This window comes from Lagenorhynchus albirostris, chromosome 15 (assembly GCF_949774975.1).
Source record: "Lagenorhynchus albirostris chromosome 15, mLagAlb1.1, whole genome shotgun sequence".
In the NCBI taxonomy this organism is placed as follows: domain Eukaryota; kingdom Metazoa; phylum Chordata; class Mammalia; order Artiodactyla; family Delphinidae; genus Lagenorhynchus; species Lagenorhynchus albirostris.
Window position 1 is genome coordinate 49,318,554 of NC_083109.1, and position 24,687 is coordinate 49,343,240.

The following is a 24,687-nucleotide window of genomic DNA, read 5'->3' on the forward strand; positions in this document are numbered from 1 at the left end:
CTGCGGCGGCGGTCCCCGCGCATGCGTGCCGCACCACGGTCGCGCGGCCGGCTAGGCAGCCTGGAGGAGGCGGGGGCCGCGGCGCGGCGGGAGCCGCAGGAGGACGAGGAGGACGAGGAGGAGGCGCTGCCGCACTCCGAGGCGGTGGACGTGTTCCAGGAGGGTCTGGCCATGGTAGTGCAGGACCCGCTGCTCTGCGACCTTCCGATCCAGGTGCGCACGGGCCGGGGGCCGTCGGGGCGCGGACGGACCCCGGAGTGTCGATGGGGGCTGCGGCCAGAGGCCTTGGGATGGCGTCTCCGGTCGTAAACGAGGGTCTAGGCTCCGGCCCGGCCTGGGGGCGAGCGAGGCTCTCGCCTCTGGCGCGGAATTTAAAGGGGCGCCAAAACCCCCCACTAGTTAACACACATGACTTTTCATCAGTGTTTTTAAAACGCAAAGTTGGTTTACAAAAGCCTACGGCAAACAAAATAATATCATTTTCAAATAAAAGATCACTGTTACCGGTTTTTCCTTTCTCCTCAATCTTCAGTGAGTTTTGGCACTGTCATGTTTTAAAGTCCTTGTTATTTTGCCCATCGTGGAATTTTTAAATTAACTTCTGTTTTGTTAACGGTTGTATTGACATGTTTTTCTTTTACCGTTTTTTGGTGCCCCAGCCTTGCCGGAGGCCCTGGATCCTGATGATCGGGGGCTCTCAGGCCGGAAGGTGGGGCCCAGTGTTCCTCCTCCCACCCAGCACCTGGCCCGGAGGAGCCAGGGGCTGTTCCTCAAGGCGATTCATTCTCCTTGCCCATTTCTCCCGAGCGTCCATCCACTTCATAGAAAACGTGGATAAGACATGAGATTAAAGTGCTGAAAAACCGGGAAATCCTAACATATATGCAAGAACCTCCCAAAAATGTGGCACCACTTTTTGAAGACAGCTGTTTTTCTTTGTTGTTTGGAGTGGTGAAGAGAGCTCCCACCTCCAGCCTTGGTCTTTTCTAGGTTACTTTGGAAGAGGTCAATTCCCAAATAGCACTAGAATACGGCCAAGCAATGACAGTCCGAGTGTGCAAGATGGATGGAGAAGTTATGCGTAAGTGCTGCCCTCCCCCTCAGGCCGTGCAGTCTGAACCTTCACGGGAGAAGATGTTAGCAGGGCTGGTCAGTGGAAACTCAGGGCCGTGCCCAGGGTTGTTGGGGCAGCCACAAGCTCCCCCTGCCCAGCCTTGAGCCTCAGGAAGAAGCTTCTGGGTTCCTCTCCTGCAATCTGAGGCTGTGGCTGTGGATTCCCACCACGGATCTTCTCCCATCTGTGCAGCTGTGGTTGTAGTCCAGAACGCCACAGTCCTGGACCTGAAGAAGGCCATCCAGAGATACGTGCAGCTCAGGCAGGAGCGCGAAGGGGGCATTCAGCACATCAGCTGGTGAGTGCAGCCACAGCTCCTCCTTGCAGCCCTTCCTAGGAGCTGGACTTCACAGGACCTCTTGCTGGACATGAGCCTTTTCATCACCTGGGCTCTGCTCCAGAGTGTGGCCTGGAGCAACGAGCTCCCTGTCCCAAGCCTCGGCCAGGGCAGGTGCTTCTGTGCCACGAGCCCTGCCTCAGCTGCTCTTCACTGACATCACCCCACCCAGGCAGCTGGGTATCTTCACGTGAGGACCCCTTAGGGCACTTGCGGTGTGCCTGGAGGTGGTTTCCCTGGTTACAGATGGTGCAGCTGCCAGCTCCTCACCTGGGTGCTCTCAGCTCTGTCTCCTTCTGGATCAAGTGTCCCGTTAACTGTGTCTTGGTACAGCCACCCGTTTCATTAGCAACGTGGGTTTGGCCCCCAGCCACCCCATGCATCCCTTTGAGAGCAGTGCGTCCTTGAACCTGCCTCAGGCCTGGTACACACAAGGTACAGGGAAAGAGCCCAAGGAGGAGGCAGGTGGCCTCAGGCCCCGCAGAGCTAAGCGCCTTGAGCCCTCCTCAGGCACAGTTGCATCCCAGCTGCCCTGCTCACCCTGCTCGTGGTTGACTGAATTCCCATCTTGCAGGTCCTATGTGTGGAGGACGTACCACCTGACCTCTGCAGGAGAGAAGCTCGCAGAGGACCAGAGGAAGCTCCGAGAGTAAGTTCAGGCTATGCCTTGAGCTGCAGGGAAGTATCTGGTCTGTGGCCCTCTGATTCCCCATGCCCTGCCATTCGGCTGGGGTCTTCTCCAGAGGCTCGTAAGGGAAGGAGGGATCTTAAATCAGTTCCTGGGGAATGTGTGAGACCAGCAGAGTCCCTGTTTGGACTGAGGTCCTCCTGCAAGGAGCTCCCTGGAGGCCTCCCTGCCAGGACGGGAGACAGAGAAGCAGTGGAAGGGGCCCTGCAGCTCCTCTCCAGCAGCGGTTCAGGGCTGCACAGAACCAGGAGGAGAGAATTAAGAGTGTGCATGGCCCTTGCCACCTCCTCACCTTCCCGGACACCATGCTCTTCCCACCTGGTCTCTGTTATCCCTCACAAGCCTCAGGTGAGGAGTCACAAATGTGCCCTTCGGTAGATCGGACGCTCTGTGCTTTTACTTCTTTCAGTTATGGTATCCGGAATCGGGATGAGGTGTCCTTCATCAAAAAGCTGAGACAAAAGTGAATCTCCAGACATGGAAAACCCTCTGTGCTGGTGGCCGAGCTTTTCCCCGAGAGGAGGAAGCCTTGGCCCCTGTGCCATTTTCCCAGAAGAGTGTTGAGATAGCCTCACCCCAGCTGGACCCACCTGGACTCTCAGCGTGAACCCCGATCCCATGGCGGATCCCACAGGGCTGTGGGCCTGACCCTGTATACAGAATAAACCTATTTGCTTCTGAGTTTGGAAAGTCAAGCCACTGTACGGGGGCAGGCGGGACTGGCGCTGCCCCTCACAGTGAGGAGGTGAGGGCAGAGAACATGCAGGCACGTCACACGGTCTGAATGCTGCACCTGAGCCCTTGGCCACCCCATTCCCCAAGCCATACACACCTGTCCCTGTAATCTCTGCAGCGAGGAGGTGAAAGCTGAGCGGCTGGCTCTCTGTTTCTGCTTGTGGGGAAACAAAGGCCTGTGTCTGAGCCCAGCCATGGACAGGGCCTCCAGCTTCAGCCTAAGGGCTCACCTACAGCAGTGCCTTCACCAGCTCCTGGAAAGGGTGATGGCTCGGGGCTGGAATTGGAGCTGCCAGCTGGGCAGGGAGGGCTGGGGTGGGGCACCTCTCAGTGTGGATGGGGAAGTGTGACTGCATTCATAAGTCCTTGTCCCTTTGTCGCCTACCAGTCCTTCTATAGAACGGGGACAGGGTGTGTGCACTTGGCTGAGGACTTCCCTGGGAGGCGTACGTGACACTGAGTTCCCTGTTCTGGGGACTTGTGAGTGGGAGGCCTGGGCACTGAAGGACCTCCCTCCACAGCCTCCAGCCAGAACCCGGAAAGGAGGAGGCAGCTCTGGTCAAGTTAGTGGCAGCTAAAACGCTCCCGGTCCATTTATTGGCCACATGAGGTGGTCGTCAAGAGGCTAGTTAGAAGGCAATCTCGGGAACTACTGTGATAAATGCCCGGAAGTACAAGGGGTTCAACAGCAGTGAACACGGCACAAGGGGTCTGTGCAAGGGGAGCAGGGCTCGCAGGCGGAGTCCCGAGCCTCAGGCCTGGCCCCGGCCCACAGGGCACACGGCCCCAGCACCCCACCAGCTCAGTGGAGCTGAGCGTCCAGCTCGTACTTCTCACAGAACTTGTCAGTGAAGGGGATGCAGGTGAGGAACTCGCACCACTCACAGCGCACAGGGTAGAAGTAGAAGAGGACCACCAGGCCAGCCAGGAGGCCCAGGAAGACCACCTGAAAGATGATGATCTGACAGCGCTTGCGGTACAGGTCAAACTTGCCAAAGCTGATGTAGGGCAAGAAGGCAAAGGAGAGGAAGAGCCCGCTGACGAAGCCCGAGATGTGGGCGAAGTTGTCGATCCAGGGCAGCAGCCCGAAGGTGAACAGGAAGAGCACCACAGCCAGCAGCTTGAAGAAGGCACGCCAGGGCCGCGCCAGGACCTGCCAGCTCTGGAAGAGCTCCACGAAGAGGCAGGCCAGGATGCCGAACTGCGAGCCGGCGGGGCCCACCTGGGGGCGTGTGGGTGCCTGTGAGCCGGTGGGCCTGAGCGGGTCGCTCCGTCCCACCTCCCTCCGCCCAGAGTGTATCGGGACAGGAGCCAAGTGGAGCTGCTCCCAGGCGGGGCACTGTAGGAACTAGACTCTGTGGTGGAACCAGTTCATGCTGGGCAGCAGGTGCACGTAGGAGGGCCCCACCCTGGGGGCAGCCTTACCTCTGCCCGGTATGGCAGGAAAATGGCACTGGCCAGGTTACCAGTGATGCCACTCAGCAGGTAGATGATGGCTATGCGGTGCCAGCCTGCCAGCTTCTCCAGGTCCCGCAGGACAGTCATCTGGAAGCAGACAGACACCAGGCAGTGCAGGATCCTGTGGGGAGGGGGGGCATTCAGCGGGGAAAGCTCACCAGCTACTCCTGGGGTCCCTGGGACCACCCACTCCACCCAACCCCGCTCAGCCCACATGGTGTCACTTGCCCAGCGTGCAAGAATAGGGACAGCCACAGGCGGTAGAACTGGTCGGGCACCTCGGGGTTGAGGAAGGGCAACAGCCCACACACGTCATCCATGCAGTGCACCTGTGCAGAGTGGCCTGTCAGCACCCGCCGTGGTTGCGGGGACGGGGAGGGACCCTTACCCCGGAGGCCTACCTGAGAGCAGAGTGTGGCCTCCTCGTGGAAGTAGCCCCTCATGAAGTCACAGTACTCCCGGGAGGTGATCTCACACCTGGAAGGTCAGGCCAGAGTTGGGAGGGCTTCCAGGCCCAGGTTTCAGCCCCACTTGCCCACCTTTGTTGGCCCTGGATAGGCCTAGCCCCTTCCTCACCCCATGCCCCTTGGTATCTTGAGTTATTTTGGGACTGGGGAGGGGAAGAGGGCATAGCCCCAGGGCAACACTTTGTGCCCAGGACCAGCTGCACATGCCCACACAGGCAGCCCTACCTGCCCTTGGTGCCAATGCAGCAGGGCCGGCCTGTGATGACACAGTCCATGTGCGGGTGGTTGGTGTAGTTCCCAGCGCTGTTTTTGGTGCAGATCTGTGTCACAAACGGGGGTGAGTCGGGTCAGGGTCTCCCCTAACCTTGGGCCCCACGCTATGCTTGGTTGGGGCAAAGATGGACAGGCTCCTAGGATGGGAAATAGGCTTCCTTTGACTTCAAGCAGGTACTACACCCTAAGCCTCAGTTTGACCATCTGTCAAATTGGAATAATGTCATTTGACCTCCCAAGGCTCCACGTGGTTCTGCTCAGAGAGGTAGGCTGTGGTGGATGGACAGGCTGGCTAACAGCCAGGGCAAAGCATCTGGAAGCACAGGGTGGTCCCCCAATGGGGACCTCTGTGGCATCGCTGATGGATGAGGTGTGGATTCCTCCCCCACACAATAAGGGTGACTCCCAAACAACCCCTCCACCCCGGCTCACCGGCCACTTGGTGATGTCATCTGGCCACTCATGGGGGTCCTCGGAGGAAGGCTCATCACACACCCTGCACGAGCCCAGGATGTGGTCAGTCCTTGCTTTGTGCCCTTGGCTTAGCCCCCTCCTGCCCGACTGGACAACAAGGAGAGCCATTGTACCTCTCTCCACCCGCACTCCCAAGGGAGACGTGGACAAAGGAAAGTAAGGGAGGGGCCAGCAGGACTGACCTGGGGTCCTGGTGGCAGACAGAGCCAAAGTGCCTCTTGTGGCCAGCAAGGTCTGGGGCGCTGGGATGGAAGGGCCACTTCACCCACACTGCCAGCGTGGACTGTGGGAGGACACGGGCTCAGCCCTGGTCAGAGCCCACGTCCCGGTACAGTTCCCAGACGGGAGGAATCAGAAGCACTGATTCTGAGCTCCTCCCTCTGGCTCTACACCCCCACCGCTCTGATCTTAAAGTCTGGAAATTGCTCGCGTGTTGGGAGATGGTTATAAGGAATTCAACAGCATAGTTCCTATTAGCTTAAAAATAGAAACCACCAGCGTCCAAAATCAGAGAACTGGTACAAACTGCGGCACCTCCAAATAAGATGATAAAAACGTGGATAAAATTTTTAAAATTCAGGGACTTCCCTGGTGGTCCAGTGGTAATGAATCTGCCTTCCAATGCAGGGGACACGGGTTCGATCCCTGGTCGGGGAACTGGGATCCCACATGCCGCGGGGCAACTGAGCCATCGCGCCACAACTACTGAGCTCGTGCTCCTCAATGAGAGCCCGCGTGCCACAAACTACAGAGCCCACGCACTCTGGAGCCCGCGCACCACAACTGGAGAAGAGAAAAAACCCACATGCCACAACTAGAGAGAAGCCCACTTGCCACAACAAAGATCCCGCCTGCCGCAAATAAGACCCGATGCAGCCAAAAAAGTATTCAAAAAAAAATTTTTTTTTAATTTAGTGGGAAAAGGCAATACCATTTATAGAAACTTAAGACACGTGCACAAAAAACAAGATGGACACGTGTGGAAAGAGCACACCCAAATTAAGGACACATGCGTAATTCCCTGGCGGTCCAGTTAGGACTTGGCGCTTTCAATGCCGGGCCTGGGTTTGATCCCTAGCCGGGGAACTAGGATCCCACAAGCCTTGCAGCGCGGTCATTAAAAAAAAAAGAAAAAATTAAGGACACAGGGTCTACAGGGTGAGCGGCATGAGATGGAAGAGGTGCGGGAAAAAAGGAAAATGTTATGCAAGGGGCCTGGCACAGACGGACAGCATAATGTGCTGAGAACTAGGGGTTTAGGATAACCAGCTGGCTCTGAAGTCCCAAGGTAACCACAAACACAAGGTGCAGACAAGGGTGCGAGCTGAGCTGCGGGCAGGCACTCACCGAGCACTCCTCTTCCGAGGTCTGCACGCAGCCAGACCGGTCGTTGCGCACACAGCAGGCCGAGTGCTTCTCACGCTCGCGCGCAGCGTGGATGAAACTATGTACCTGCGGATCCTGGCGCATGCAGGGCGAGAACTTGGCACCCAGGTGAATGAGAGCCTCCTGCAGGAAAGAGGATGTGCAGCTGCGGCCGGGCCCTCGGCCAGCCCAGGGGCCCCGCCCCCCCCAGGCCCCACCCTCACCGAGCTGGGCCCGATCCAGAAGTTCTCCTGCTGAACGTACTTGACATTCTCATAGACCCCTCGGTTGCGCAGCACCTGGAAGTTTGGGGAGAAAGATCAGACGGAGCTCAGCCGAGCCCTCTCCTCCCAGAATGGGTGGGAGGGAGCCCAGAGCCCAGGGCTCGCCAGGGAAGGCGCCGAGGCTCACCGAGTCTACGGTCTCGTGCTGTGAGAAGCCTACGGGCGCCACGCCATAGATGCAAACGGCTAGAATGGTGACGAGCGAGTGCACGAAGGTGAGCCAGTAGGTGAAGAAGGGCCTGCGGGGCAAAGCGTCAGCAGAGGCGGCATCCCCAACCCGGAGCCCCACGCCCACCTGGAGCCTTGCCTCCCCGAAGCCGCATCCCCTCCACGCCTACCTGTGGTCGTCCATGTCTTCAATCTGGCGTTTGACATAGCTGTCGATTCGCTTGCGGTAAGTGCGGTTGGTTAGCCGGCCCACCATGCCCAGCCCATACGGCCGCTTCTCCCTGGCGAAGAACTTGCGCACCGGCATCGCGATGCGCTGGCCCCGCCGCTGACCCGCGGCGCTCACCACCTCCTGCCGCAGCCGCACCTTGGGCTGCGGGGCCGCTGCACCGCCCTCCTTCTGCTTGCGCCAGCCACGTTCCAGGGGCCTGGGGGAAGGGGTGCCGTCACTCCCAGCCCCAGACCTCCCACCTGCCGCAGTCCATCCCCGGCGGGACATGGGCGACACTCCGTGTCTGCCTTGCTCCCAACTAGCGGTGAAGACACTATGTGACAGGCTGATGTCAGCCCACACCTCACCAGTAAAAGCATGATCCCCGGCTGCTCCTGGCATGGCAGGGAGGTGGGTTCAGACCTACATGAGGTTCCCTGGCTAATCTGCAAGTGTTAACTATGTCACCTCCTCCTTCCCCCGAGATTCTCTCCAGCCTGTGGGCTCTGGGACTGAGATCCTCTTCCAGGTGTGGGCAGTCCAGACTCGAATGGTGCCCACCCCTGGGTCCCCCAAACACAGTTGCCAAGCTGGGCTCCCAGTCCACAAGATGACCTCCTCCCGGGGCCCTCTAGGGTCGTGCCTTTGGGGCCAGCTGCTCCTGAGAGCCGCAGGACCTGCCCCCCGGCCCCCTCGGAGCCCGCCAGGAAGCACTCACAACATCAGGTGGCTGCGCTCCAGCTCGCTGCGGTCCAGGGCCCCACCCGTGAGGTCCGCCTGCTCTGGGGCTCTCTCCCAGTCCTTAAGCGCTGCCTCCGATGGGGACTCGAACACCTCATCTGGGTATGTGGACAGCTCCTCGTGGAGGACACCTTCCTGAGCAAACACGCGTGGTCAGTGTGGGAAGCATAGGCACAGGGGTCATGGGTGATGGTGCCAGGCTCTTACCCGGGCAAAGAAGGATGTGTCCAGCTCGTCGGGGAAGTCAGCCGTGTCCTCCTCCAGGAAGCTGGCAGGAGTGAAGCTTCGGCGCTGGACCCGGCGCAGTGTGCCATCCCTAACCGAGCGGCCCTGCCAGCGAGGGGGTGAGGACGCAGCGTGGTACTGGCTCAGCCCCCGCCCCCACCCCGGCCCCTGCACCCACCTTCACCAGCGCAGCGGCTGCCCGGAAGCTCATCTTGGCCACCGACTCGCGCTTGCGCCGCCGCGGGAGCCGGTTGAAACCCGAACGGGAGCTGGAGAAGGAGCAGAGGGAGGCGGCACCCGGCGTGACCGGCGTGTGCGGGGCACTCAGGCCATCGGCGGCATCATCCGCCAAGCGGAAGGCCCGGCCCCGGGCCAGGGGGTCTATGATCTGGAGGAGGGGAGGAGATGCAGGAGTCGGGGGCTGGGTCATAGCCAAGGGGGCTCCTCCCCCACCCGGCCCCGCCATGGAGAACACAGCTGCTGCTCGTCCCGCTGCCCAGAGGCTCCCTGGACAGCTGAGTGGGTACCACCCCCCCCCACTGCACCAGAGGGGTCCCGTTCTCCGCCTGTATTTCCTTTACGCTGCTGTTCATCCTGGGATGCTCTCCCACCCAGAGGCTGGCCTGTGGTACAATCCCAGGACTTGTCCTCTCCCCCAAGCCCCGCTTCCCAGAGAGTATCTTAGGTGCGTTTACGGGACCATCCGACCACCCGCCCAGACCGTGAGCTCCAAGCAACCTCTGTGCTTAGACTGGCTGTGTCCCCAGCCCCAGCTCAGGGCAGCAGAGTGAGGGAACTGTGGGAGGCAGCAGCGGGAGGGTATACCTTCTGCATGCCCAGCTGGCATGGCCCCACGTACAGAGGAGGGGGCGTCTCAGTGCTGGTCAGCGACACGTTGTCCTGGCTGGGCAGGTCTAGCTCCCGGATGACCTGGGGCTTCAGCTTCCCGTAGCGCTGGCTGCAGTGACGGATGCTCTTGCGCTGCCACTTCTGGGTGCTGTCACTGTCCTTGCTCACTCCAAACCAGTCAGCAGTGCCCCTGCCAGGGGAGGGACTCAGCAAGGGGAGGCCAGCTGTCCCCTCTCCCCAGCAGGGGCCTCAGAGGCACTCCACCTGGGCAGCATGCCCGCCCCAAGCCTCCGGACATTCCAGGGTCTGGGGTCCAGGTGGGCTGGGTCTGATTAAGAGGATAGGTGGGTTTCGGCCCTGGCCACCCGCTAAACAATTAGCCAGCTCCAAGCTGCCACCAGCACCAGAGATGGCAGGCCTTGGTGAAATAGGTGAGTATTTCACACAGGCCCTCACTCCATCCCTGAGACGGGCATTTGTGGGGAGACACTGAGTCTGGAGACAGAGGTCAGAGTTCAGCCCTTAGCTCAGCCAGAGAAAGCGTGGCCCTGGGCAGCAGCTTGACCTTGGACACCACAGAAGTCAGGCAGGGGGCGCCGCACACCCAGGCAGGCTGCCCATAGTCCTTGGACATGCAAGCAAAAACACTGCCAGCACCTGCCGTCAGGAGCCCCCGGGGAACACCAACCACGCTGGCAGCTCCCGAGAGGTCACAAGCCATGCACACGCCAGCTGACGCCAACACACTCATGCCCTGCCCAAGGTACCTGAGCAGGGACCAAGAGAGAGACGAGCGCTGTGTGAGGGCCCTGCGGGCAGCAGGGGCACCCAACAGGGGCAGAGTGTGGACACGCCCAAAGCGCACCTGTCGGCTGTTCAGGGGGGACCAGAGCATTGGGTGGGGGGGGCGGGTGAGAGAGAGAGGAGAGAGCAAGTTCTGGGGGGAGCAGAGAAAGGCAGTAGGTGACAGCAGTCAGTCCCCAGAGCAGGAGGAGGACAGGGTGATGAGGGGACGGGATGGAGGAGAAAGCCCTTGCCCCACTTCCAGCCCCAGTGCCCGAAGGGGACCCTGTATGCCTGCTTCTGTCCCACCGGCCCAGCCCCCAACCCGCCGCGGAGCAGCCGGGACAGCGAAGTACCTGCGGATGGTCTGTGTGATGGACATCTGGCGCTGCAGCGCCGGCCGCCGGGGCTCTTGGTGGGGTGAGGGGACGCGGGTGGGCTCGGCCGGCATGCTCACACTCCGCAGGAACGCCTGGCGTCTCAGGGGCTGGGCAACGGGGACCCAGTGAGGCGGCTGGATGGGCTGCACCTGCAGCCCCCGCTGGCCAGGGCCTACCTGCAGGAAGCTGGACTCCTCTGCTGCCGGGGGCACCACGGCCGGGATATCCAGCTTCAGCCACGGCGGCTTCTTGCGCTGCAGGCTGCTGGTGCTGTCCCTGCGGGCCTCACCCATGGTTCCAGGCAGAGCTAGGGGGGCCTAGGGGGCATGGTGTGTTATTCAATAACAGCGCTGACAGGCACTTCCCTGGCATCCCAGTGGTTAGGACTCCACACTTTCACTGCCGGGGGCCCGGGTTCAATCCCTGGTCGGGGAACTAAGATGCTGCAAGCTGCATGGCGCAGCCAAAAAACAGCACTGGCAGATCTCTGAGGGTCCACGGGGCCCAGACACAGGAGGAGGGAGAAGCAGGGACAGCCCAACAGGCGTGGGCACGGCTCCGCTGCCAGAGTCCCAGCATGGGCTCAGCACCCACGCGCTTGGTTCCTGCCTCTGTCGTCCCGAAAGACACGGCTAGGCACACACTAGGTCCTCAAACAACATGCATTCCTGTGATGAATAGCTGAGGACCTACTATGAGCCACTCCTAGGTGCTTGGGACATGTTGGTGGAGAAGCAGGGAAACCGAAACAGACAAAATCCCTGCACTCTTCAAGCTTAGAGTCCAGACAAACAATAAGCTCACGTGTAGATACACTGTGCTAAAGGCTGCAACGTGAGACAGGGATAAAGCAGCACATTAGGACTTTCCTGGTGGCGCAGTGGTTAAGAATCCGCCTGCCAATGCAGGGGACATGGGTTCGATCCCTGGTCCAGGAAGATCCCACATGCCACAGAGCAACTAATCCCGTGCACCACAACTACTGAGCCTGCGTGCCACAACTACGGAAGCCCGCACACCTAGAGCCCATGCTCCGCAATGAGAGAAGCCACCGCAATGAGAGGCCCGCGCACAACGAAGAGTAGCCCCTGCTCTCTGCAACCAGAGACAGCCCGCGTGCAGCAATGAAGACCCAACGCAGCCAAAAATAAGTAAAATTTTTTTAAAAGTTAATTAAAAGATAAAGCAAAAACCAGCACATTACAGTCGTCAGAGGAGCGATGCCTCTCTGTGCAGTGACGTCTGAGCAAAGGCTTTCGAGTTGATCTAGTGAGCAAGGTTAGGTGGCAGGGTGTTCCCCACACTGGGAATGGCCAGTGCAGAGGTATGAATAAGCACGAGGGCAGAGGCAAGCCTAGGGGCTGGCCCGGTCTGTACACGGGGCAAATCTCAAGCCTATTGGACACAGACCTCAGCTTCTTAACCACCATGACAGCTGCTACAGAGACAGAGGGCTCACTATGCCCACGACAGGGTGCATGGTCCCTCCATCTCTCAGAGGAGGGACCACCTGGCTTCCCAGGGGCCAAGAGCTCCTATAGCCAAGGGACCTCCTGGAAACTACCTGGTGAAAAGGCCGCTGTGACCACAAGGGGGCGCCACAGGCCCAGAAACAGCAGCAAAGCCCCACAGTGCTCCGAGACGCCTTGCTCTGTGCCACCTTAAGCATCTGAGACCCCTGTCCCACATTACCTGGGCACAGGGGGAGGGCCCAGGACCCAGAGCAGAGAGGCCAGGGCTTGATTTGGGCCACCCCAGCCTGGCCACGTGACCGGGAGGCAGTGGCCACATAAGCATGGCTCCTTGGCACTTAATTCTTCCTTTACGAAATGGCAGTTTCAGGGCGTATCTGCTTCCCTGGCCCCAGAGAAGGATCACAGGGCCTTGAAACAGGATATCCAAGACTAGAAGGGTTCCTAGAACTACGGGGGCAAGGATAGCAGGGGCGTGGTGGAGACTCCAAAATTCCGCAGCCTCTCAGAGCTCCAGACCCTGAAGATTCTGACCTGCGGGGTCTGTGACCCATCCACTGAGGCCGCTAGAAACAGCTTCTACTTCGGAGCCTCCCTCTCAACTGCCTGGAGAGATACAGAGAAAATACTTTACAAACAGGGAAACTGAGGCCTAGAAAGAGAGGCCTGTCTTGCCCAAGGCCACATATTCAGGCAGCACAACTAAGGACACAGTTGCTACTGGCCCTTTACAGATCAGGGAAGGTCCAGGGGTCCAGAACCCTGCTCAGAGCCACCACCACCCCCAGCTCTCTATGGACCTGGGAACGGCCAAGGATGTTGCTCATCCCGCCCCCCCCACCCCCCACCCCCGCCCCCATGACACAGACGCGGGATGGCACAGAACACTGCTGTGCTGCTCACAAAACACGGAGAGCCCAGGATGCTGCTCCCAGCTCCTAGCGGCCCTCTGCCACCCAGAGGTAGGCCCAGGACAACACTCACAGCTTCTATTGGCCCTATGACAATCGGGGACCGGCCCGGGACCCAGCACACAGGTCCTACTGGCCCTATATTGACTGGAGACCAGGCCAGGATGTAGCTGGCAGCGCCTACTGGCCCTGTACCAAATGGGGCTGAGCCTGAACACTAATCACGGTTCCCACTGGCCCTACCCCAACCAGGAACAGGCCTGGAGGGAGGCAGTCCGGGGATGCCTTCTGACTCTTGGCCCATCCCTCACGTTCCAGGAGTCTTTCCATCACAACATAGCTCCCAGGGCCAAGCCTCTCTCCCCTGCCCTCACCTGCTCTGGTCTCAGGAAAAGGGCTGAGGGCAGCATTTGTTCCCACATCCCTGGGAATCCCTTCCTGGCCCCGCCTACACTGAGCCCCACAAGCTGCGGTCAGATGGAGGGTCCCTGGAGGGGATGGAGGCAGCGTCTGACATGAGGGCATCCTGACTGAGAACTGGGTCCCTCTGGGACCAGCACTCGGCATCCAATGCGCACCACAACCCAGCCCAGCCCTGCACGGCTGTGGCTGACCAGGCCACAGGTCAGCATCCTGGGAGGGCAGCGTCTTCCTTGTCATCCGCCAGCCCTCCCTTCACAGACCAAGGTGATTGTAAGCTCTCCCTGCTGGTAAGGAAATGACTGGGCAGGACAGCTCCAGGTCTCAAGCACTAATGGTGGAACCTCAGACAGTGTTAGGCTTATCGAGAAAGCAGAAGGTGCTGAGAGGCGCGTCCAGAACCTGCAGGGCTGGGACAGCACCCTGGGTGCACCCTCTGAGCCACGGCAGGCCGGGCCTGCCAGGTGGAGATCCGGGCGATCGGACTCCTCAGATGGTGCTGTGCCCATGCGGCCTTGTCGGGAAGGGGCCAGACAGGATGGGGACCCCCTTAGCATTTCAGATGGGGGAGGCTATGGTACCTTAAGTCTGCCCCTGCCACCCGACCACCCCATGCCTCACAGAGTTTCATACACTCCTGGTAAAGCTATTGTGAGGTCTAGAGAGGCCAAGTGTGGACCTGGGATCACTGCTGGTACCCGGCAGGCTGGGTGCCAGGGACGAGCCCCTACAGGAGCATGCGCACGCCCAGCACCTCCAGGTGACAGAAGGTGGTTCTCCACTCAGGAGTGCCAGGAACCATTGCCAGCTGACTGGCTCAGCGCCACACACACACTTGCGACCCTCCCTGGCTCCCACTGTGCTCCCACAGCCTTTCCTCACACCTGGCTCTCCCAGTACACGCATTCTGCCCACGTGTTCAAGGATCCCCCGCCTCAGTCAGGCGGCCCCTCCCTGACAGGCCCTGGATTCCCTTGGCACGGTCGGGAGCACACCCACGTGTGTGCGGTCCGGTCCTGTCATGCCGGGTCCACAGTGCCTAGGACAGGGCTGCTCCAGAGCCACTGCTGAATGATCACTGTCATTCCAGAGCACGAGCTAGCAGGGGCCAGTCCCCATGAAGTGGGGTGATGGCAAATTCCCAAAGATGCCCCTTCACTTGGCTCTGGGAGGAGGAGCTACCACATGACCGGTGGGAACAGAAACAGCACAGCAAGGAGGTGGGAAGCGGGTGGTGAGCACACACAGGAGCCAGATGCCCCCCCGACCCCCGCTGGCCTGGGCCCACCAGACACAGGAGCTGCTCACCTCACGAGGGAGGCACCAGCTCCCTGCCTGGACATACAGACCTCCCGGTGGCCCTCACCCCACCAGATCCCTCCTGTGTCTGGGGCAGAGGCTGGAGGGTGCCCCATAACCCCCACAGCTCCCTGCCCTCAGTGCTATGGGTTCCTGGCCTGACCCACCCCTGTGTGCCCAATCCCCCAGTGCCCCTGCTGCAATCTGGGCATCAAGGGGGTGGGATTCACAAGCAGGGTCGGGGGTGGCTCCACAGTGGACCCTGAGGGTGTGGGGGAGGGTCGGGTCCAGACCGGACAAAGAGTCTGGGCTGGGAAGGGGCACAGCGCCCGCCCAGAGGAGACAGTGGCTCAGTGTCTGGGTCTCCCCCAGGCGCACAGTGGGCTCTTGTTCCTAGACGGTCCCTGAGGGGGAATCCCAACAGCATCTCTGCTCTGCTGCCCCTCAGTGCAGGGAGAGACCACAGCCCTGGGAGGGCCTGCCTGCCGTCTGAGTCACTCTGGTGACATTCGTGGCTGCCCACCCAGGGCCCAGACCCACCAGAAGACACCCAAACAGGCAACTAGAAGCGCAGTGGGGAGGCTGACGAAGCAAAAGCTAACTCAGAGGACGGAGCTCTGAGCAGCTCAGGAGTGTGGGGTGAGGCTGGAGGGGATGCAGAGGGAGGGCCCGCAGGGTACCGGGACCACCAGGGCTGCTTTAAGCGGGAGCGAGGGGAGGGGGAGCCGCTGCAGCCAGCAGGGTGGAGGGCTGTGGGGCAGCCCTGAGAAGCAGCCATGCCTGCTCTGGGGATGATGGGGGACCCTGGGCAGGGGTCCAGGGGGGTCCAGAAGCAGGAGCCAGTGCAGGCAGGCCGGTGTCGGGGAGCCTGGCCTGAGACACTGTGCACTGACCCAGCTCCCCTCTACCACCTGCAACCCTGAGATAGTCTGAATTTTCCCCTCTGAAAATCAGGGGCCACAGCAGTGCTGGGCACACAGTAGGTGCTTGAGAAGCAGCAGCTGAATCAAAAAAAAAACAGGCTGGACCTAAAACGAATATAATATTGTAAGTCATCTATACTTCAACTAAAAAGAAACAAACAAACGAGCAGGCTGGTGATGCCTGCCGGCTGTGGGGAGCTCCCCAACGAGGGCCTGGGAGCGCGTTCAACCAGAGCACAAGGCGTGGGAGGACCCAGGCCACACCCTTTGGGGAGGCCCAGTTTGGGAAGGTGTGGCCAAGAGGCAGGAGGAGACCGGGAGAAGTTCTGGCCCACCCAGGCCTGGACAGGCTGTGGCCGGGGTTAAGCTGGACCCTCTATTTCTGCACTTAGGCCTGCCCCGCACACTTGAGGGACAACACGGACCAAGGGCAGCTGGAGGTCAAGCAAGCGGCCCGGCCCCAGGACCAGACCCACCAAGCCTGGGGCCTACCCTGCCCAGGGGACCACTGGCCACCCATGTCAGTTGGAGCAGTTGGGCCCACCCCAGGACACCTGCCCAGACGTGTGCCCAGCTCACCTGAGCATGGTCCCAGGATGCACCAGCTCCTCTGACCTCCCCACGTGAACCCTGACCTCTGACCCTCAGTGTCCTCTCTGACCCCTAGTCTGATGCCCAGCCCCAGGTCTCCCTTGGGAGGGGGGAATCACCAGCTGTCTGGCAGCCTAGAATTCAGTCCTCCACTACGTGCTACTATGTGGCAAAGCGAAAGTGAGCTGGCTGCTCTGTGCCTCTTGACCTCACCATCAGTAACCGGCATCTTGTCGGGAATGATCCTGGCCAGGCCCTCACCCCTCCCAGAGACCTCTCCACTTTTCTGTGGAAGATATGAGGTTCAGAAGGGAGCAGGGCAGACCTGACACCTGGCCAATGGCTTGCTGGGTGCCCCGTGCTGTCCCCAGGAGGACACATCGGATCCCTGCCCCACCAAGGCGCCCATCACCAGCTGTCACCCCAGATGATAGGAATGCAGGGATCCAACAACAGAACCACAGGAGGCTCTCTGCACAGGAGGCCCTGAAGGTAACTGCCCTGGGAGGGTGGTGCAGGAAAGGGAGCACTGGCCCTGTGGACTGGGCACTGCCCAAAGCCTCAGCAGACTATGACCCAGAGGGTCACTGGCCACCAGAATTAAAGCCTACGACCCGGCTGGGTCTGGCAGGGTGGACGCACCCTGGGGTCGGGGTGCCCCAGGCTCAGAAAGGTCAGAGAACCCATCCGTGCCACAGTGGGGTAGGGCAGGGGCTCAGCTATAGCTTCTGGATGGGACAATCTGGGGTCTAGCTGGACCTCGGGGGTTAGGTGCAAGCCTGTCTCAAGCTACACAGTGCAAAGACCCACATCCCAGCAACAGGCCTGGACAGAAGGCAGATGAGCAGCCTAGTCACCAGTCAGAGGCCCCACAAGTGCCCCTGACCAACCCCCACCCCCACACGAGCTCCCGGTGCCCACATACCCTCTGGCTTAGCAACCCTTCTCAGAACACGTCAGCTGCTGGATAGTATCTGTAAGGCCGCGGGAGGGGACACCAAGCCCCTGAAGTCGATTATCGGAGCAGAAATGGCTTCAGTCAGCAGAAGCCTGGCACACCTGCCTCAAACCTGATTCTGGCTAGCCCCACTGACCTGTCACAACCCCTGCAGGAGTCCTCTGTGTCCATCTTACAGATCAGGAAACTGAGGCTCAGAGAGGCCAGTCACCACCTGTGGTCACCAAGCCTCCAGGGGGGTTCAAAGCCTGGGGCCATGTCTGCCCAGGAGCTGGGGAGGTGGCCACAGCCCCCCAGGGGAGGGGCAGACCATCTGGGCTCCTCAGGCTGGGGAGGGCTAACAGGCCCCTCTGGGCCACCACTCCACCCCACCTCCACCCAGAGCATCTCAGTTCAGGGAGGAAGGAGTCACCCTCAAACACACCTAACCCAGAAAACAGGCAGAAGCTAAGGAATCTGATCCTTGGGCTGAAAGTCGATCCTGTCACAGACACCGATGACATGGAGGGACTGGAGCTGGGGAGGTGCGGGCGGGGGGAGCCCCTCACATCTGGGGAGAGGAGCTACAGGAGGTGCCCTGAGCAGCAGCTTGAGTCCAGAGGCCCTGAGGGTGGGCCCAGGAAGGCAGGCGAGGCCTGGGTGACTCCCTCTGAACCAAGGGCTCCCCTAGAATTGGAGCTCCCAAGGGCAGTGGTTCGCCGGCCGGCCCACTAACGCTGGACGGGGGATGCTGTCACTGCAGTGCTCCAGCTCTGGTGCTCTCAGTCAGCTCCCTGTGCAATGGGCAGAGATTGCTTGGAGGGTTTGGGAAGCAGCCTGGGGCCTGGCACATACCATCCAGGGCCACTCAACTCTTATGCCCCACTAGTAGCCCCTGCTTTTCTCAAGGAAAAGAACCCAGAATAACCCCTGGTTGCAGGGGGCTCAGCCTCAGGGACCCCTTGGGCCCCTGCCATCTGCTGGGTGGCCCAGCTTCCTCCCAGCCTCTGGGTGGGGGCTAAGGGGGCTAGGGCTGGCTCCACAGGGGTGGGGAGAACCCAGCATCTGGCTGGGCCAAACCTGAAAAGCCAGTTTCATCCTTGAATCTTCTCTGCCAGGAAGTCCCCAGGTGGGGGTGGGGGGGGCCTTTCCCAGCACAGGGCTAGGGCCTCCAGACGCAGACCTCGCCCACCCAGAGAGACACACAGACGCACCACCCCAAACTGCACACACAGAAGAAGGAACTCTGCTCAGGACCATCTGGCTCCCCTGCCCATTCCCCACCCAGCCCCACAGACATGCCCCCAGCAGGGCAGACAGCCAGGCCCTCCTCCAGTGCCCTGAGCACCTGGGGTCCAGCAATCTCCCCAGCCAAGAGCAGGCCTGCTTTGAGGCACCGTGTGGTGGCCACAGGCTCAGCCCTGGCCTGCTCCTCTTGGCCACTGAGCACAGGGTAGGGAAAGTGCCCGGCAGCGTCCAGTGTTTAGAGCCGGGGAGATTGGGTTGTGAAGCGGAAGGTGGGGTCACTCCCTCCTCGCACCGCCCACCGCCCCCCCTCCAGTTCCACAGCTACTGCTATTATTGCTGAAATTATTCCCATCCCCAGGGAACACGGCTGGGACAGGGATGATCCGGAGAAGTCCCACCCTCTGAGCTGGAGTTTCGACTTGGAGACACCACCCACCGGTGGTGGCCGGGAAGGAAAGCGTAAGGGGGGGAGGGTACAGCTCAGAGGCGCCTGGGGACACCCCCGGACTCCGAGCCCTCCCGCTCCCGGGACCCTCAGCTGTCGGGCGGGGGATGGAGCCGAGATGTCCGGCCGGGTCAGGCCGCCGGGACGCGCTAATCCGGCCACGGGCTATTTTTGCGGCGCGCCGGGTTAGGAATCCGGGGCTGGGCCGCCTCCTCGGGCGGCTCGGGAAACTCCGGGAAGGAAAGTCCGGCCGCCTCGGGCGGAGAGTCGCCCGAAGCCGGGACGCAGCCAGCCTCCGGCCGCTCCGAGCGGCTTCGGCCGTGGAGGGGTGGGGACGGGCCCCGCGCGCGGAGGACGCAGCCCCGGAACCCATCCGGCCCGCGCCCCGCGCCCCCAGCCCCGCGCGCTCACTCACCGCCGCCGCCGGCACCGGGGCCTCGGGGGTCCTGAGGGCTTCGGGGAGGGGCTGCCGCCGCCGGCCCGAGGGCACCCGCGCCGAGTCCCCGCCCGCCCGCCCGGGAATGCCATGGAGCGAGGGGCGTGCGCGCCGGGGGCGGGCCCGGCCGGAGGGGGCGGCCGCGCTGACTCAAGGCTCAGGAATGCGCGCGGCCCGCCCGGCCCGAGTCACCTCCTCCGGGAGGGCGGCGGGGACACCTGCGGCTGGGGGTCGAAAGCGCCTTGGTCGGGGAGGGAGGACCTGGTGGCCCAGCTGGACCGAACCTGATGGTCAGCGTCAGCCGCTCCCAGACTCCGAGTGAGTCCTGACCTTATTCTGCTTTGACTTGTGCTTGAGAAGTGGGCGGGGGGCGCTGTGCGGAGGGGGAGGGGGGAGGCGGTCCTGGATCTACCGTAAACCGAACCGCCAGCCTCCTCCGAAGGCCGCGCTGCCCAGTCTCTCACCCTAAGCCGCACGGGAGCCTCACTCGCACACACATGCCCCTGCGTTCATGCACTTAAACACACACGCTCTGTACGCACTCACACTCATGCTCGCCCACGTGTTCCTTTACCCACACCTGTTTACACAGACTCACATACACACACCTCTGCATATACACACTGTAACACCTCCATGCTCACTCTCACCCATTTACACACGTGCACACAACCACTGATGCACACTCAGTCGCACTCGCACCAAAGGCAGGATCACAGCAGTGACCTCCTCCCGGGGCCCCTGTGCTCCCCACCCGCTGAATCCCTGCTCCCCCAACAGGCACTCCCAGGCCAGGCTGGAACCCCTGGAGCAGAGGCGCAGAGGCGGCAGCACCATTTCCGGCGACCACTCTGTGCTCCTCCCTCTTTCAGGGCTCACCCACCAGCCCTGTGGGCCCATCCCTGCACTCCCTGAATCGAACACGAAATGGCCCATCTGCTGTAGGCTGAGGCCGCTGGTGGGAGTTTTCCAACATTCCTCTCCCTCTCTCCTGACATTGCAGGAGTCGGTGGGGCACAATCACCAGAGAAAGACCCGGGAATGGGGGAGGGGGTGCCAATAGCAGGGCAGGGCTGACCAGGAGCTGTGAGTGGTGGAGGGGCACAGACTTCCACCCCGTAGGGAGCAGAACTGGGACCATGGGTGTCCTAAGGACCCTTCTGCTGGGAACCAGAATACTGAGGCACATGAGGCCCAGCCCCTCCAGCTTTGGAGGGTCCACAAGTGTGTCTTCACAGGCCCTTTGCTGGTCTGGGACCAGGAGGCAGTGGTCCTCTCTGAACAGAGGTGCTGCCACGGTCAGGTCAGCAAGCTATGCCCAGGGTATGACCGCAGACAAAGCCCTGGTCCTTGGCTACACAGAAAGTAGACAACTTGAGGTGGCAGCCAATTCACAGTTGGCCCAGGAGCCTGGGAAAGGGACAGAATCCTCCAACTGTCTCCTCATCCATCCTCAGGGCAGAGTGGTGCCTGCACACTCCGCGTCATTTACGAACTCAGTATATCAACACAGTTCCTAGGTGGAGGGAGACAATGGAAGCTTTGGAGGGGCTGCAAGAGGACTCCTTCACTGCGGGGTGGGGTGGTGACTACAAGTGCCTTGGGGACACAAGGCAAGAAGAAGGCTGAAGGCTGCCCAGTGCCAATGCTCAGGGCTCTGGCTGCCCACACTGCCACCCCTCCCATGCCAGGCTCTCACGCACAGAAAGGACAGTCTCTCCATGCCTGGCATTCTCGACCCCCGCCACCTGGACGCTCAGCCTGGGCTGGCAGGGCCAGCGGCAGTGGTGTCATCTCTGGAGTCCAGGGCCTGGGGTCACCTCCAAAGCTTGCCGTGGCCAGGCATCCAGTGCCGCCAAGTCTCCTGCAGTGGGTACTGCGGGGTACCCGGGCCCCCTCCATGACCCAGACACTCATTCCCAGCTGCCAGGAGCATAGCCGTAGCTGGCTCACAGCTGAGACAGGTGCCCATCCCCCAGTCCCCCCCACCTCAACCCCCGCCCCACGTGGAGTCACCTTCAGTGAATGAGAGCTGCCTTGCCCCAAGTAACACCCCCTCCCCAGAGAGGGTGGTCTGTGTGTCCAGTCACAGGTAAGTGGCTTCCCCCTGGTTCATTCGTTCAGGTTACCTCCAAAGGACCCTCTCAGCTCCAGTGGGACCCCAGCAGCCGCTGTTGCAAACCCTTGCCCCTCACAGGTGTGGCTCCCAAGTACACCTTGGCAGGCAAACCCAGGAATCCCCAGGTTCTGAGCCCACCGAGCCTCCTGAGCGAGGACCCGGGTATCAGAAGGACAGTATGAGCAGAGGCCTGGACCCAATCCACAGGGACACGTGTGTGCACACACATGTGCTCTGTCTCACACCTGGCCTGCCCTGTGTTCTGGTGGAGGAGGGCCTGACACGGAAACCCCAGAAATCAGCTGCAATTGCCCAGTATGTGTGCAGGTGACTGGGGATGGGCAAGTATCTGGAGCACCCCCTGACTACACTTCACTCTAGGACCTGAGGGGGTGGCAGTCCTGACCACTGAGAGCAATCCCCACCAGCCATCTGGAATCAGCTCAGCAGGCCAGCCTGAGCTTTGGGGGGCCTGAATGGGCCCGGGACCAGCCCCTGGCTATTTGGGGAAGAGGCAGAAGTGGGCCAGACCAGCCAGGGCCTGAAGTCACTGTCTATTTGAGGCAGCTGCCCCTCCCCATGTCTTGGGGCCTGGCAAGGGGGGGCCCTTAAGTACCTGGCCTCAGGGCCCGGCAGCACTGGCAGCACAGCCCCAGGAAAGGAAGATGCAGCCCACAGCTGCTCGCTCTGCCCAAGGAGCCTCCAAGCCCCCAGGACCCGTCAGCTGCAGAGGGCCCCAGAGGCCGCCCTACTGAGATGTCACCCCCAGAAGGTGCTGCCCCTTTCACGGTGTTAGCTGTCCCTACATAGAGAGAAGGACAGTGAACAGTGTGCTGGGTAGGAACAGTGCTGGCCTCTGTGGCTGGTGGAGCCGCTGTCCTTTCTCTCAAGGCTCCAGGGTCTGACGGCTCCTCCAGAGGCCACGGCAGGCCTGGCAGGGCACAGAGCAACTCACCCCAGTACTGGCCCCTTTCAAAGCATTGAGGGTGCCCTCACCTTCATCCTCCATGGACATCCTCCAAAGAGCCTCTCCCAGCCCAGAAGCAGGGCACTCTGGGGCTGAGAAGAGAAGGCCCCAGGCCCCTCCTCCCACCGAGACCACCTTCTTACCCCCAGCCTGCCTGCCCTGTAGGCCACAGTGGGAATGCTCAGCCCACCACTTCCAGCCTGTGGTGGAGCCTCAGACCACAAACCAGGAAGTGGGGGGGTGGGGGGAAGGGGGGGCAGAGGTTGTGCAAGGCCCTGCACTCAGGCTGGAACATCTGGAGAAGGGGTTGCTGGCTCCAGCCCTGCCTCCTCCTCCTGGGCTGTCCTCCAAGCCTCTCTTTCCTCATCTTCAAGTTGGGAAAAAGATGTCCCTTTGGGAATGCGTGGACTCCCCATGATTTCTACAAGGACCATGCACTATTTGTGAAATGAAAATGAATACAAAACTGCACCCACCCTGCCCCTGCCCCCGCCAGGGGGAGTGGCCCAACTGTAGCCTCAGTTTCCCTCCCAGAGCAGGGAGGGGGGAAGGGAGGAGGGAAGGGAGGCTGGGCACACAGGAAGGCAGGAGGGGGAGTCATTGTTCGGGCAGAATGGCTGCAGCGGGTAAGGAGGAAAGAAAGGGGTGGGAGTCACATCCAGGCCCGCCTCACAAGCACTCATTGAGGACACACCGCCCAGCCCCGGAAGGAAGCGGCACAAAGTGCCGCAGACAGCTGGGTGGCTTCCGGCAGGATCTGAAAGGCTGTTGCCCCTCCCTCCGCAGGAAGTCCTGGTTGGGGCCCTGGGCGGAGAGGGGAGTACAGCTGGGCCTGGGCCTGGGCTGGAGTTGAGCTCCTGGGCTGGTCCAAGGAGGAGGAGGAGGAGGAGTTGGAGACCAGGGTTCCCCCAGCTGGACTTGCCCTGAGACCAGGTGCCACACTCGCTCATCCCAGGGCCCCATTCACGTGGCCCGTCCAGCACCCCCCCACACACACACACACACCATCCTTTGCCCAACTGTTCTCCAAGGCCCCACGGGTACCCCTCACAGGGCCAGGGTGACACAAGTCAGACAGCTCAGGACATGGTCCAGGGCAGGGGCGTTCCCCCTGCTGCCCCAAAGGGCAGTGGCATACCTCACACTGCCCCCAGCCACTGCCCTGCAGGAGGGGTGTTCCTGGGTCCCCACAGCCCTCCTGCTCACCTCAGCCTCTTCAGGAGGCTGGCCATGCTCCAGCAGGCCCACCCCTGGACCTGGGCGGGCTCCTCTCAGCATCCTTCCGTGGTGGGAAAGGTGGGGGCCCCACTGCAGACACAGAATCCCAGGACCCATCCATATTGTGATGGGAGTGGTGGTGCTTCCAGAAAGGCCTGGGTCCACTTCCAGGACAAAGTCTTCCTGGCCCACTCCCCCGCCCTATCTGTCCCCTCCACCCAAATGCTCCGCAGGTATGGAGCAAGTAATGCCCCTCCGCAGTCCCAAGGACCAGGGGCTCCGACACCACCTCCCTCACGCACACTCCACGCGCACCCCACCCAACCGTCTGGGGCACCCCCAAACCACTACACCCCCAGCCGGGGCCCCTCTAGGGCCCAGTCAAGATTCACAGGGACCAAGCCTCTTTCTTGGTGGTCTGACCACCAGCTGGAGGTCACCAGGTGGAGTGAGCGCTGCGGCTGCGGCGGGACCAGGGTGCAAGTGGGGCGGGGGGCATGTCACTGGGAGGGGCGCGGGGCGGAGCGCTTCCCTCCACCCCAGCTGCCTGCTCCCCCTCCTCACACCACAACTGTCGCAGCAGCCCCGGGCCTTTGTCCCGGATGGGAGGTAGGGCGCGGGGCAGGGGCGACAGCGGGAAACTCCGATCGCTAGCCCGGCCCCACCCCCGGGGCGGATCCACGCCTGCGCCCGCCCCCTACCCCCGCCGGGCTTCCGTCCTTCTCCGCGCAGGCGCCGGCTCCAACCCCGGACCCGGCGGCGCTTCCGGGTGGGCGGTGGGGTGCCTTCCGCGCCGGGCTGGGCTCCGCGCCGGCAGGTACAAGTTTCGAGATCCCTGACGGAACTGCCGGTTGCCCGCGCGCCGCGGGGCTCAGGTGAGTGCGCGCCTAGGTGAGCGTGCTCCTCGCCGGACGCACGGCCGAAGGACTGGCTCGGGGGCAGACCCCCCGGAGTCGCACCGCCACCGCAGTGAGCCCTGAGTGGGAGCCAGTAATGTGCGCATGGGCCGCCCCTAGGCGTCTGCAGTTCCCAGACGAGCGCCTGACGGCGGGGTGGGGCTGGCTCGGCTGCTCCATTTGCCAGAAACAAAGCCGAGGCCCTGCCCGTGGTCGCCAGTGAGGTCTGAGAGGAGCGCCCGCCACCGGTTTC

General features: G+C 61.6%; 3 protein-coding genes across 10 annotated transcripts in view; 2 read left to right on the plus strand and 1 right to left on the minus strand.

Annotated features, from left to right (window-relative positions):
* Positions 1-2,820, plus strand: SNRNP25 (small nuclear ribonucleoprotein U11/U12 subunit 25). 2 transcript variants are annotated; one of them, XM_060122640.1, is made up of 5 exons: positions 24-213; positions 991-1,081; positions 1,307-1,412; positions 2,026-2,100; positions 2,549-2,820. In XM_060122640.1, exons 1-5 carry the CDS (start codon positions 172-174, stop codon positions 2,604-2,606), a joined length of 372 nt encoding a protein of 123 aa, XP_059978623.1. In that variant the 5' UTR covers positions 24-171; the 3' UTR covers positions 2,607-2,820. The 2 variants fall into 2 exon arrangements, with proteins under 2 accessions (XP_059978624.1, XP_059978623.1); XM_060122641.1 differs by lacking the exon at positions 1,307-1,412 and having other exon boundaries at positions 1-213; positions 2,549-2,614.
* Positions 37-22,442, minus strand: RHBDF1 (rhomboid 5 homolog 1). 5 transcript variants are annotated; one of them, XM_060122631.1, is made up of 18 exons: positions 22,309-22,442; positions 10,529-10,869; positions 9,366-9,579; positions 8,719-8,928; positions 8,523-8,645; positions 8,293-8,450; positions 7,534-7,791; positions 7,323-7,434; positions 7,136-7,210; positions 6,894-7,055; positions 5,729-5,829; positions 5,505-5,568; positions 5,025-5,119; positions 4,734-4,809; positions 4,561-4,661; positions 4,300-4,453; positions 2,972-3,028; positions 37-1,774 (listed from the first exon to the last, which is right to left on the minus strand). In XM_060122631.1, exons 1-18 carry the CDS (start codon positions 22,366-22,368, stop codon positions 1,718-1,720), a joined length of 2,418 nt encoding a protein of 805 aa, XP_059978614.1. In that variant the 5' UTR covers positions 22,369-22,442; the 3' UTR covers positions 37-1,717. The 5 variants fall into 5 exon arrangements, with proteins under 5 accessions (XP_059978614.1, XP_059978611.1, XP_059978610.1 ...); XM_060122628.1 differs by lacking the exons at positions 37-1,774; positions 2,972-3,028 and adding an exon at positions 3,434-4,096 and having other exon boundaries at positions 10,529-10,659; positions 10,729-10,869; positions 22,309-22,433; XM_060122627.1 differs by lacking the exons at positions 37-1,774; positions 2,972-3,028 and adding an exon at positions 3,434-4,096 and having other exon boundaries at positions 22,309-22,433.
* MPG (N-methylpurine DNA glycosylase) overlaps positions 19,411-24,687 on the plus strand; it is a 13,002-nt gene continuing 7,725 nt past the window's right edge. The window contains exon 1 of one of the 3 annotated variants that reach the window (XM_060122638.1): positions 19,411-19,552. The gene's annotated coding sequence lies outside the window, so the exon portion shown is untranslated. Of the gene's footprint in view, positions 19,553-24,275; positions 24,430-24,687 lie in introns of those variants that run through there. The other 2 variants (XM_060122637.1, XM_060122639.1) reach the window with 2 other exon arrangements.

Coding starts and splice junctions, on each gene's coding strand:
- SNRNP25 (XM_060122640.1), top strand. CDS start 172: ATGGTAGTGCAGGACCCGCTGCTCTGCGACCTTCCGATCCAG. Junction 214..990: donor TCTGCGACCTTCCGATCCAG/GTGCGCACGGGC, acceptor GGTCTTTTCTAG/GTTACTTTGGAAGAGGTCAA. Junction 2,101..2,548: donor GACCAGAGGAAGCTCCGAGA/GTAAGTTCAGGC, acceptor TACTTCTTTCAG/TTATGGTATCCGGAATCGGG.
- RHBDF1 (XM_060122627.1), bottom strand. CDS start 22,368: ATGTCCATGGAGGATGAAGGTGAGGGCACCCTCAATGCTTTGAAAGGG. Junction 4,810..5,024: donor TGCATTGGCACCAAGGGCAG/GTAGGGCTGCCT, acceptor CTGACCTTCCAG/GTGTGAGATCACCTCCCGGG. Junction 4,454..4,560: donor TCCCTATTCTTGCACGCTGG/GCAAGTGACACC, acceptor CCCTCCCCACAG/GATCCTGCACTGCCTGGTGT.